The sequence below is a fragment of the Coturnix japonica genome, chromosome 4, assembly GCF_001577835.2.
Source record: "Coturnix japonica isolate 7356 chromosome 4, Coturnix japonica 2.1, whole genome shotgun sequence".
NCBI classification, from domain to species: Eukaryota; Metazoa; Chordata; class Aves; order Galliformes; family Phasianidae; genus Coturnix; species Coturnix japonica.
The window spans coordinates 31306854-31320109 of NC_029519.1; the positions used below are offsets into that span (position 1 = coordinate 31306854).

Sequence of the window (13256 nt, forward strand, 5' to 3'; positions counted from 1 at the left end):
ATTGTCTTGGACAGTCTGCACTGAACGGCCCTGACTGAGCAGGGTTTGGACCACTTGGACTGAGAAATGCCTTCTGATCTCATCTGTTTACATTATCTTCATTCCAGCTAAAGTACAAAAAGCTTCTCCATCTGGTCTGTGGGCAGTATAGATACTGAGAGCTGAATCACATGGTTATCTTTCCTTGGTAGTAAAGTCCCTCGTTAACTGCTGGAAGTATCATCAGTGTCATGTGGTTCCTGGACAGAGTAAAGAAAAATTTTTATTGTCTCATCTGAATCCCTTCCCCTGACTTTCAGTTCATTTTTTACTCTATGATAGGAAATTCTGTTTTTCTGTTGTTTCTTTTTTTTCCCCAGTGAAGGTTCTGAGCATGCCACCAGGGTGGCATATTAGCTCAGGACTTGATTCCAATGTTTTGTTCAGAGATAGTATTCAGAATGTTTTGAGCACTGAGAGCAATTCTACAGGACCAGGAACTGTTATAAATGATCTATTACTTTCAGGTAAGTGACTGCATTATACACTTGTTGCACAACTTTTTCTTCAGCATCTCCCCACTTCTGGCATTAAGTGTGCTTAAATATTCGAAGCAAAAGACAAGATACAACAAACTGAGCTTTATGTAATGCAGTAGTTTTTCCAAATCTTTTTTTTTTAATGACAAGGTCACAAGTACAAACCATCCAAAGCGCACAGGTGACCAGTCACTTCTGCTCTCTGGTCATGTATGTATGAAAGGAAAATTACCTAATTATTTCGTCTGTTTTCCCCCAGGATTACCTAACAGTACATATTTTTCCACATTTCTATTGTGTCATTAACCTTTATCCTGTACATTCTGCAGAAACTTCTTTCTTCCTTTCCCAAAGGCTGTCAGGCTCCTGCTCTCCAAGGGTCATAGGTTGCAGGGGAATCCACAGAAACAGGAAACTGGGCTTCCTCAGTCAGTTTTGAAACATCAAAATCTGTTTCCTTTCTACAAAACATAAAGCCCAGTAGGGCATTCTATGGTGGGCTCTCAGCTGTATGAGTAGCAGCTCAGGAGGAGAGAGAAGCTACGGGGCTCTTGCTTGGGAAATAGATGTGAGACATCCAGTAGCAATTACAAACCAGCAGAATGAAGGAAGTAATCTTCTTGCTGCTCCTATTGCTCTTACAGAGTGGCAGCAATGGATTTAATCTTACAGAAAAGCTCTGGACAACAGACCAAGGCAATGAAGCTCTGACAAGTGACACAGATTTGACTCCATCTCCAGCTGCAGTGCATGGTTCTGTGGATGCAGGTACAACTGCAAGGTCACCTCATTCTGAGACCCAAGCTGCTGAGGAGAGCGTATTGCAGGCACTCATTTCTGCGTCTTCAGGCAAGACTCTGGGAAAGAAAGCTCTGAAGAAAGACTCCAATGCTATGACCTCTATCCTTGCAAGCCAGTCAAAAGGACACAGTGATGGAAACTCTGACATAGATAAGATCAGAAACTTACAGAGCAATGCAAGAAAGGCTCCTCTACTGCAAGAGGTCACTATAAACCAGGATACAGCTATAGAGAACAGATATCCCAAGCAGCCATCCCACAGCACTGGTATCACCAACATTCAAAGGGATGCCAACACTAAACCATCTGTCTCTGAAGCTACTAGAGGAAAGTAAGAAAAGCTACACATTTTTTCTTGTCTCGTGTCTACTTCTTAGGAATGCTATCAGTTATTTTCCTTTTTCTCAATGAAATAATGGGTAAAAGTCCTCCTAATTTTGTTAAAACTGCTTTTTGAGCTGAAGTAAGACAACGAAGAAACAAGCAAGGAACCAAACCTATAATATTTACTCATTCAAAACCATTTAGTTATCACAGAGTAAAGGCTGCAGTATTTAATTCTTGAGGTGCTTATCTCAAAACCAACAGGAAAGGTATTACCATATACATATAGGTAAGAAAGGACTACACTAGAAGCCTTCCTATTTTATGCACAGTAAACATTTCTTGTTCTCTTTCCTGTGGATAAAAAAAAAAAAATAATTCAAGTGTGAGATTTCATTGTATTAAAAATTATTTTAATTGTAGAATTCCTCACTAAACTAAACTTATAAGCATTTGAGGATACAAAAAGGAGCAGCATACGACAACTAGAAGCATTTTATTCTGTGATACAAACTTCCTGCACATAGCATCACAGGGGAATGTGCATTCAGAACTGCATAACTTAACATGTATTAGCTATTGCTTAACAGATATACGGTACTGTCTAGCTTTATAGCTCTGAACACCCCGTTATTTTCTTTGTGCTTCCATGTCTTCAATTCTGAATGGGAATGATAATACTGACTTTGGAAAAGTTGAAAGGCTCACTTAATTGCTGATATATATTCAGATACTGGTAGAAAACAGAAGGCATAAAAGACTGGTGTTTTTCATATTATTTATGGACAGTGGGCTTTCAGAATGTACCTTTCTTCTTTTGATTGTACTTGACAAATGCTAAAATCCAAAATGTGGAAAAACTCTTAAATTCACATAAAAGAGATTATACCAGATCTTAGAAATACACTTCCCATTGACTCGAATGTCAGTGGACTATGCATAATTGAAGTCATGTGAGAGAGACATGAAGGAAAGGAATTCCTTACCTCAACTTAGAAGAGATACATGGTAAGATGCTGTGTTTTCCACATAACTTTCCTAATATATTTCAGAAGTGAATGTCATTTGTTACATTACAGTTTTTGACAGCATCTGACATAACCTGAGTTAAGTGGGTTCACTTAATTCCTTGGATCTTATTCTTGCATCTCCATTTGCATAAAGTCTTAACATGCTAAGCTTAGAGTCTTTAACTCCTTCAGCTTTTCCAAAGAACAATATTCCAATGAAATTAATCTCCAGAAAACTTTGTAAATACTGTTTCTACCTTTTACCTAAAATGGATAAGCAGAAAGCAAAAGATCAGTCTCCGTTGAAAAGGTTCTCATGTTTTATTTATCACAGAGGGATGTGCTTGCAGCTGAGGAAAGGCAAAACAATTTATTTTGTGTGGTCCCTTTGTGAATGATCAAGAAGCAACTTGTTGTGCAACATGCATAAAGGTCTTAATTTGTTTGAGTAAGGTTTACAGATCAGTGTCGCAGGACTGAGTAGCAGTATGAAAGTCTATCATAAAACCAAATGCTGAATCCCCACTCTCAAACTGTTCTAGGTGTTGCTTGATCCTTTTCACCTAGATTCTTGCCATATAAGCCTAGCCCTCCTGCTGCAAACAAGTGTTTTTACAGTGTGATTCAAGATTTTCTTTCAGATTTATCACCAGCCTAGACTGTGACTTAAGTCACTTCACTGCTCTTTCTCCCTTTCCCTTTGAATTAGACTTGAATGAATAATAAGGTCTCTTGCAGCTCAATTTCTTCCACTAAAGCCATGAAAAATCCCTAGACTTATGTACTCACTCTTCCCAGTCACTGCTGTGAAGCACCTGGAAAACTACTGCTGCAAAACTAAGCATAAAAAGACAACTGTTTGATTTATTATACACAGGTGTTACTGACTACACTTTACATCCATTTCAAGCATGTTTTCTTTTTCTTTTTTTTTCTTGCTTTTTTGTTTTGCATCATTATTGCAAGTAAACTGAGAGAGAAGATGTAAAATTTCCAGCAAATATATACAGACTTCCTTGAGGTTTATTTATTCAGTACCTGAGTAGAGCATGAGTGAGTCAACAGCGGATTTCATAGTTGTAAAATAAGTAGTATTTCATAGTAGTAAAATAAGTCTCTGAGGAAATTTGGAAGAAAAAAGTTGCTTTTTGCTTTAATTTAAAATTAAAGGAAGTCTTTAGTTATAGACTGTATTTTCCAACCTGAATTTTCAGGTGACCTTGTAGAAACTGCATGACTCTGTAATCTTTCATGTCAACCCATTGTGCTAACATATGTGCAGAAATGCTGATGCTGAATGGTTCCATATACAAGCAGGAAAAAACAAAACAAAACAAAAAAAACCAAAAAAACAAAACAAAAAGGTCAGGAAGAGATGAGTAAGAAAAACAAATCAATATGAGCCTTTAAACATGTATCTATAATTAATATATAAATTAATTTATAACAAACATACTTTGTTGGAGAGTCTCCAGGGCTATCAGGTTATCCACAAGGCACAATATGTGCCCACTAAACAAAATTAATTACCCAAATATCCTCTTTTTGAACGAGGTTGTGTGCTCTGCTGGCTTAATTACAGAGGAAATCCCTCAGTTTGCTCTACCCTAGATTATTTGAGGTTGATATTATGTATACTTATCAAATGATTCCTAGAACTATTGATAGGGCAATGGTAATGAGGCAAGCCCAAAGAAAGAATCACAGCATTATTAAGGTTGGACAAACCTCTAAGATCATCAAGGCCAATTGAAAAATCCATCCCACCATGCCCAATAAAGCATGTTCCCAAGTGCCACATGTACACTTTTCTTGAACACTTCCAGGGACTTGCAAATGTGAGCTAAAGAAAAGATGGAAAGCTATAGCAGACAGAGAGTTTTATGCAAATATGGAGAAATTAAATATAAACACAAACTAAGTGACAAAGAAGACAATTGATAATACATTGCTTTCAGCTGAGTTCACGTGAGACACACCTTTTTCAGCCTGTGAAGAGGAAAGAGTTTTGGGATTTCATTTTAATATAAAGCAGCTTAAATAACAGCAAAACTATGGATTGAATCAGAGTCTGAGTCTTGAGTCTGGTACACTCATCCTTCCATTCTGAAAACAATTTTATTAATTATTATTCAAGGCAGCTCCAAAATACACAAGACATTCATTTAGGCTGTAAGTCAACCACATTGTCTCCGTGCTGCTGAATGAATCTGTATTACTCTATTCTCTCACTGCTTATTTCAAAATTTCCAATTATCATGAATCCAGTGAGGGTCTTTGTAGATTTTCCTTGCCCTTACCATGCATAGCAGTGAGGTGATGGTATTTTATTACTAAGCACGGAGTACTTTAATAAAGCCAACACCAGGGGCAGATTTGCTCAGCTGTCATGTGGTAGAAATGCTGAAATATATCATTCTCAAGACCAGAGCTCTCCCCAGAAATCTCTCCCCAGAAATTGCTTCTGCTTTTATCCGCCTGGCAGAATTTCGAGTGTTCTGGTAAATTTAAATGAGTGGTTCAGCTCAGCAGATGGTTCAAATACAGAAGAAACATAGAAACCTGATTTAACTGCCTGGCTAATGTAAGGTTCACAGTCTCTTCTGATCATGTCACTTTTTAATGGAGCAGAGAGAACAATTCTTAAGTGGATTTCTTAAGATTTTGCATCACTGTGCGTTTACAACAATTAAAACTCATGCATGACTTACATTTCTGCCTCACTAGGTGTATTGAATGGGACCTGGTAAAGAAAATCCCTTACACTAGTGCTGAGACTGCCTTGGTGGTTAAACGTCAGAAGATGTTTGATGGTACTTTGCCTTCACAGTGTTATACTCCAGCCATGCAGAAAATATTTACAATGATACTCTCTTCTCCAGTAGCATTTTGAAGGTAATTTTGAAGATTGGCTGTGAGTCTACAATTTAATTTCCCTGAATGTGATAACACAGTGTTATTCCTATTGCAGTCCTTAAAAAGCACACACACAAAAGAACAACAACAAAAACAAAGGAAATCAGTAATTCAGGTACTTTATTGCTATTTCATCTGCCAAATAAGGGATGGGGTAGGCAAAGGACATAATTGTGCAGTTCAGTAATGATGGTATGAGTATTTGGGGACTGGTTCTGATTTCTGCTGAGCACTGCAGTAAAACGGCTAACAGGAAACAGAGAGTACTTGTGTGAAGTAGTGCAAATCTTACCACATTATGTATCCTAGGTACTACCACATGCTGTATGGTATAGGGCAACCAATCTACAGGGTTCATGCGATTCACAGACATTTTGTTTGTATCATTTTATATCAAATATCCCATGCAATCAGGATATAATTCCCATTGCTGATCCATGGATAGAAAAAATAAAAAGGTCTGTGAAAATGTGAGTCTTTGCAGAGTTTACATTTTAAATGGTTCCTGTACCTGGAACCATTCAATGGAAACCCGGAGTGACTCTGTAGGGTATATTGCCTCTTAGGAGGAGAAGAAATGGTAAACACATACTCAAGCAATTCTGGATTGTAGGTGACAGAATCATTTATCTGGAAATAACAAAATCCATAGTTTTGATTCTCTCAGACAGCTTTTCAGCAATGATAGTTGGGGGAGTCGTGACAGACTTTTTTCAAGAGTACAGGAAACACAGCACTGGAAAAAAAAATGCATGTCTTACATAGCTTTTGAGACACTCCCAAGGCACTTGTAAAAGATGATTAGTCTCTTAGCCTCCTCAGATTTTGACTATTTATCTTTTCTGTGATCAGATTCAGATAAGGCAGTATTCTGCATATGAGTTCTGAAATATTTTAATGAAGACAATAAAGGTTACCATTAATCTTGTTACACTACCTACTGCATTAATGCACATGCTTATTTTTTTTTCTTACTCTTTGTTTTATCTATCATGGAAAGAGAGAGGATTAAGAACAATTCTCCTTCCCTATTTGACATCTCTCCACCCCCATTGCCTAGATTAGGATTGCCATAACAAACTGAACAAAGGATTAGGATTTAGCTCACAGTCATTGCAAACTGTAATTTTTTTACAGCATTTCATTGAAGGTTCACCAGAGGAATCTGCTCAAGTTTGCACAGAAGATATGCATTCTCACAACTCCAAATATGTTTAACACTTTAGAAAACTGTCACTCTCCATTCCTGGAATAGACATGGCAAGGAAAAGAACAGCAGTAAAGTGACCCGAATGTTTTCCGAAAGCATTCATTGCATTGCCAGATTGAGAATGCAAATATTTCAAAAGACAGTCCTCCTGCTACATCTCAGCACATCTACTCTATATTAAACTCTTGGTAAATGGTATGCAAGTAACTGACACCACAGGTCATGAGAAAAAAAATCACCTTGAATTTCATGGACTTTGGCTCAGATCCCTTTTGTTCAAGAGCTCCACAGAAATCAGTCAGTGACAGAATAAAAACACAGCTCTTCATGAGCAAGTGGCAAATTAGATACAAACCAATTAGAAAGGCAATTTAACTAGTTAGTGAAGGTAAATAAGAAGAGAAAAGCTGCCCAAACAACACTATAAACAGTTAAAGGAAGAAGAATACTTGTTTCTGGAACTGGGATGGGATTTTCTTTTCTAACATTTTCAGGCATCACATTGTTTTGGTCAGCATTTCTCAAAATTAAGTTATCACTGACAAAGAGCACTTTTATTTTACAGAGATAAGAAAAAGACTTAAAAACAGCTAATTGGCTAACACTGAGGTCATCTGAGCAGCAGTGTCAGTAAACTAGACTAGAATTGTCTTGATGAATCAGGGCCAATTATATAATGAAAAACAAACTTATATTCCAGAGGAAGAAATACACAAGTAAGATACTTTAAAAGAGAACTTGGACTGTTTTCTTTCAAATATGTTTTGCTGGATACTTCTCAAATAAGCCTAATGCATAACTTCTCAAAAGTCTAAATTCCATCTATGGGAAAGTTTGAATATTTTGAGGGGCTCCAGACACAGTGGAATAAGGTCTTGAAAGAGCTTATGTGGTATGGAACTAGACAGCTTTTTTAGTGCCAAAATTGGCTGGTAAAGTGCTAGCCAAGTGGCAATTGTGAACTAATTTTTGCAGTATACATAATATTTTTTGCTAGATCAGGTTGCCTAAGGCTCCATCCAATCTGTCCTTGAACACCTCCAGGGATGGAAAGGCTTATCTGTACAGCCTGTGCCAGCACTTCACCAATCTCTGAGCGAAGGATTTCCTGCTAACATTTAATTTAAATCCCCCTTCTTTCAGTTCAAAATTTCTACCCCTTGTAAAAAAATCTGTTCCTATCTGTATGGGAGCTGTTGAGCCATAGCCTGAACCACTAACTGAGCACCTGGGGAAAGGACCTAGTTAGCCCTAGGAGCACAGGTGAAGGTGATTCATCTGTGCAACCAGAAAGGATGGAGCCTGGCTCCACCCCTCTTGGACCTCTTGGACTGCCAGTAGGTAAAGATCTCTTTCTGGGGATCCTTCTTTGGTGAGGCTTTCTCTTGTGAATCTAGAATCTTCTGATACAGATGAGCAATTGTTTTTCTTTATAGTACTTTTCTATTGTGCTGATCCTTCTATCATTACACCTTTGATGTAATGCCTCTCCCACTGTATTGAGCTGCACTGACTTTTAGTTCCTTCTTACATACTGGAAAGCCACAATGAGGTATCCCCTGGAGCCTTCTCTTTTCCAGGCTGAACAACTCCAATTCTCTCTGCCTTTCCTCACAGGAGAGTTGCTCCAGCCCTTTGATCATCCTCATGGGTCTTCTCTGATCCTGTTCTGATGGGTCCATGCACTGCTGGTGCCGCAGACCGCTGAGCTCCTGCTTCAGTACTGCAGATGGGATCTCACAAGAGCAGAGTATAGAGGAAGAATCATCTCCTTCAGCCTGTTGGCCACATCTTTTGAAACAGCCCAGGATAGGGCTAGTTTTCTAGGCTACAATTATACATTGCTTACTAATGTCAATATTGCTAGTATAAAAAAGTAAGAGGTCTCCTGAGTCATCTAGTGGATTTCAACAGAAGTTGCTGAAGCAAGAATCTGGTTTCCTATGCAATAATAAGAGGTAGATGAAGGAAGGTGAGGAAGATATGAGAGTGCTTTCTATCATTTTTGAGTGTTTACATTAAGTCTATCAACATATCTTTCCTCACTAAAACTTGGTAGAATGCTCAAAGCAATTTGAAAATGCAATGTTAAACTCAGGGATTCTGCATAATACTCTTTCAGACTGGGAGAAGTTCTAGCTTTATAAGATACGTACATATGGAAAAGATTGATTTATTGCACACAGTGTCAGTAAGTGAATGTATATGTGAATGCTCTATATGCTCTACTATATTTAGAAGAACAATTGTATTGCCTGAAATATATATAAGCAAAGAGCAGTGCCTCGCAGAAACACAGAATCATTCAAATTGGAAAGGACCTCAGGAGGTCTCTAGTCCAAACTCTTGCTCATGGCAGGAGACCATACCAGGTTGCTCTGAGCCTGATTTAGTTGCATCTTTGCTCCAGGACTCACCAGGTCAGGCCAGTGACTGCACAACCTCTCTGAGCTCTACTCCAGTGCCTCAGAGGGGAACAGATTTCTCGTTCTCAGTCTGACCATTTCTTACTTCAGTGCATTTGCTTTGATTCTCATCCTCCTGCCATGCATTGTTATGGCTCTAACTTCTTAAGAGCATCCCTGCAGGTCCATGGTGGAGGCTGCTGTTCAGTACTTCTGAAGCTCTTCCTTACCTAAGCCAAATAAGCCCCAGTTTCTTAGCTTCTCCTTCTAAAATACCTCCTCCAGGTGCTTGTAGCACCTTTCTAAAACCCCTTTGTTTAGACATAATGGACATCATTAAATGAAAATGTGTAGAGTTTAGTGTTTCAGAAACTGTTCTATGAAAGAACAAACAACTGTATAATCTGAATTAGGCACAGCCAGAAAACCACACACTGGCTTTAACAGCATTTCCAGGTCTGGGTACTGTTTTATTCCTTCAGCAACACAATAATCTTGTTTCTGTGACGCAGTGATGTTCAACTGTGCTGAATCAGTAGCATTTCTATTGAAAGCCAGATAATCTAATTTACTCGTGGATAAAAATAACTCATTTTCAGATATAATACAAAAAGGAAGAATGAAATCTCCACCGTTTGTGTCCTGACTGCCACTGCTGCTCTTTCTGTGTGGTTTCAGGACCATTTACAAATGCTGTTTGAAAACATAATGGCTAAAAAGCAAATGGATCGACTGCGTATAGCTGTACATCATGATCACTAGCTGGCAGTTTTTGTATTATTTGTTATTGCTCCTGTTCAGTTACCTAAAGAATGATTCAAACCAGCAATGAACTGTAGAGGGTGTTAATGCAGTCTCATAACTTCCACTTGCACTCAGGAAATTATCATTTTTTAATTGGTGGTGTGAATTGCACTTTACTTTTCACCACCATTAGGTGTCCCAGTGTCAAGAGCACAGATTCAAAGCCTGCAGAAGTCTTGTGCGAATGCATTCAGGGTACACAGACTGTCAGGGAATGGATAACTTCACCAGACAAAATATAAGGCAGGGAGAGGGAGAGAATGGACCCAGGCCGCCGATAACCGCAGTCATTCCCATTCCCTCCTCTGCGGGCAGCGACCGCCACCTGCCGGCCCAGAATGGCAGAGCCTCTCGCCGGTGAGAACAACAAGAGCTCGTAACCGCTGCTGAGACATTGCATGTCATTGGTCTTTAGCTATGCGCCGAAGGGCAGACCTCCGCAGGTTCTTTGGTTTCATAGACAGATAAGGAAGGTGCTCTTTGCCGGTAATCGTGTCCTTTTGAAGCTGTAAAACCTTGCCTGATAAATGTATATCTCCATATCATGAGGCTGTAAATCACTGAGGATGAGTCAACTAAACACAGGGAAACACTGCAGTAATTTCTCCTGTGCCTTCAAAAAGATGGTTTTTTTGTTGTTGTTGTTTGTTTTTTTTTTCAGACAGAAAGGTGCTGTACCTAGGTGACCTGGGCGTGGAACATGTTACCATTGAGGAAGCGTGTAGGCAGCTCTTATAGTGGCTCTGGAACAGCCTCTATCTTGCAGATGTCCCCAGTATGCACGCTGTTTTCTGAAGACTCAAAGGTGTTCTCCACCACCTTGCTACCAGCAAGTTTTGCTGGCCAGTACTTGCAACAGAAAGATAAAAGCTCCTACAGCAGCTTTATAATAGTTGACTTGCACTGCTCTCACTGTTGTACAATGTGTTTTGTTTTTAAATATAGCTTTCCTGATTGAGACTGGCCTTAGCAGAAAAGAAACAAGATGCTGCTGCAGTTCTTGACAAAACCTATGTATCAGAAGCCTGTGTTGCTTCTGATATGTGATCTGGAATATATTATTCTGGGAAGGTTAAAGAGGGTTTTCAGGTTTAAGTCCCTGTCACACAAAACAGTTGTCTTCTGTTCTGTCTTTGTATTAATATATCCCATAATAGTTCTTCCACCATGCTTCATCTTCTGTTTTCAAATGTACTTCTTTTTTTTTTTTTCAGGCAATTTGATTTCAAAATTCTATTTACATTCTAAACATCTCTTAATGAGCTTAGTTCATTGGTAGCATAAAACTAATTATGAGTCACACACCAGGGGCTCTTTTGCTGAGAATATTTCCTCTAATTTAGCTCAAAGATTGCTGGGCCCTTGTGAGAACCACAGGTACACAGGTAGTGTATTCATTCAGCAAGAGAATGAGTTAAATATCATAAGTAGAAATGATCTGTTCAAGCTGGATTACGTTTTTTTGGTTGGTTGGTTGGTTTGTTTGGTTTTTTGTTTGTTGGTGGGTTTTTTTTGTTTGTTTGTTTTTGTGTTTTGTTTTTTTTTTTGGCAGATGAAAAGGACCGACAAGATCAGAGGTTGAATTCAGACTGTTTTTAACAATAAACAGTTGTCTTTACCTGATAAGTTTGGGATTTATAGTACTGCTTTTTCCTTGGAGGACATCTCCAAATGAGCAAATTCCTGTAGTTGTAACCTTTAAATTGGCTGCTTCCTATAATAACGATAAAGAGTATATTTACATAATGAATTTTTTAAAGCATGGTTTGGCTTTATTTATTTATTTTTAACCTGGTCTTCTGTATTTCAGGGCTTTGGTGTATTTTACAATTGTGCTTTTAATGTCTGTTTTCCTTGATTTATCTTTTTGTTGATCACGTTTGCTCAAATGCAATTACTAAAATCAATATCTCTCTTGTATACACTGTGTAAAAGACCAACGCTGACAGTATTGCTGTATTTCTTCAGCTTACTCCGTTTTTATGCTAAGATTTCAAGTCTTTGTGTGAGGATAAGAAAGTAGGTGAGGGAGTCAGGAGCTCAAGTCCTAACCACAGCATTAGCTCATTGTAGGTTGAGATAATACAATTCCACCCAGATTTTGAAATCTGACTTCTATTTCATGGTTCTTGATTTGCAGGTGTGGTAAAGCACCTTGCTGTCATTTGCTCTTAGCTCCTTGCCTTCTAGGCAGTTAACTTACTAGTAAAAGAGATGTAGTACTGAACAACTGTTATCACTTCAAACATCTGAGAGAATTGTCTAAACAGTTCTTGACCTCTGAGGGCCATGACTACTACCCTGGGAAGCTTACTGTAGTGTTCATCCACCCTCTCAGTAAAGAACCTTTTCCTGATGGCCCTGACCATCCTGACCATCCTCACGTTGAGGTTGTCTTTATTTATGACTAACTATGTATTACATGACATTTTTTGACACTTAATCACTTGGAAATTAAATATGAGGAGACTCATGCAGTTCTTCATAATAAACTTCAGGTTTATTACCTAATTATTATAGTAAACTTTGTTTTTATTACCAGAACTACACACTTTTGTGTAGTTTTGTTTAACTCTCATCTCCCTATTCATCTATCATCTCCTTGATGCATGTAACGTCTACTATGTATTCATATGAGTTTGTGCTGATTGTTTCTTAAGAAATCTATCCAGTCTTTTACTTTTCTGATTGAATGCCTTTTAAAATCTGTAACAGGACGTGTCTTCTCAATATGTGACAGCTTGCTTTTTTATCTACTTAACACTTGCTGAGTGACCTTGCCAAAAGCCTCCGAAATCTGTCTAAATACTTCTGATTTAAAGAATGCCGATAGATTTGCAACATTATTTCACTGTACAAATTCATCCTGTCATTATTCAAATGATAATTTTTACTTAATTCTTTTCTCTGTTGTATCTTCTACCACTGTATCTGCTTTTGAAACTGGATATAAACAGTTTCTTCCAAACACCTGATACTACTTTTAAAAGAATGTGGCCTTACGTTCACCTTCTCCTTTTTCCTGCTCTGCAGCTGACACCTTGATTATTTCATATATGACTTCTTTCCAGGGAGAGGAGGGGGGAAAAGCAGTGGCATAGCCAGGAGCAGAACTATGGCACATTATGACAGTGTGTGGCTTGGACCTCAAAGTGCACTGGAAAACACACTTTATGTCTGCTCAACTTATTTCCAGGGAAAGGAAGGAAGAATAAAAATATCTATCTATAAAATGAAACCTATTGGTGATTGAGAGCTTTGTTAAACA

The 13256-nt window shown here is 38.3% G+C and overlaps 1 protein-coding gene across 1 annotated transcript in view; it reads left to right on the top strand.

The window, feature by feature from the left end:
- Positions 1-1009: 1009 nt before the first annotated feature.
- Positions 1010-13256, top strand: part of MMRN1 (multimerin 1) — a 38592-nt gene continuing 26345 nt past the window's right edge. Inside the window, exon 1 of the mRNA XM_015861332.2 lies at positions 1010-1650. Coding sequence (XP_015716818.1) covers positions 1121-1650 — 530 coding nt within the window. The 5' untranslated portion in view covers positions 1010-1120. The remainder of the gene's footprint in view (positions 1651-13256) is intronic.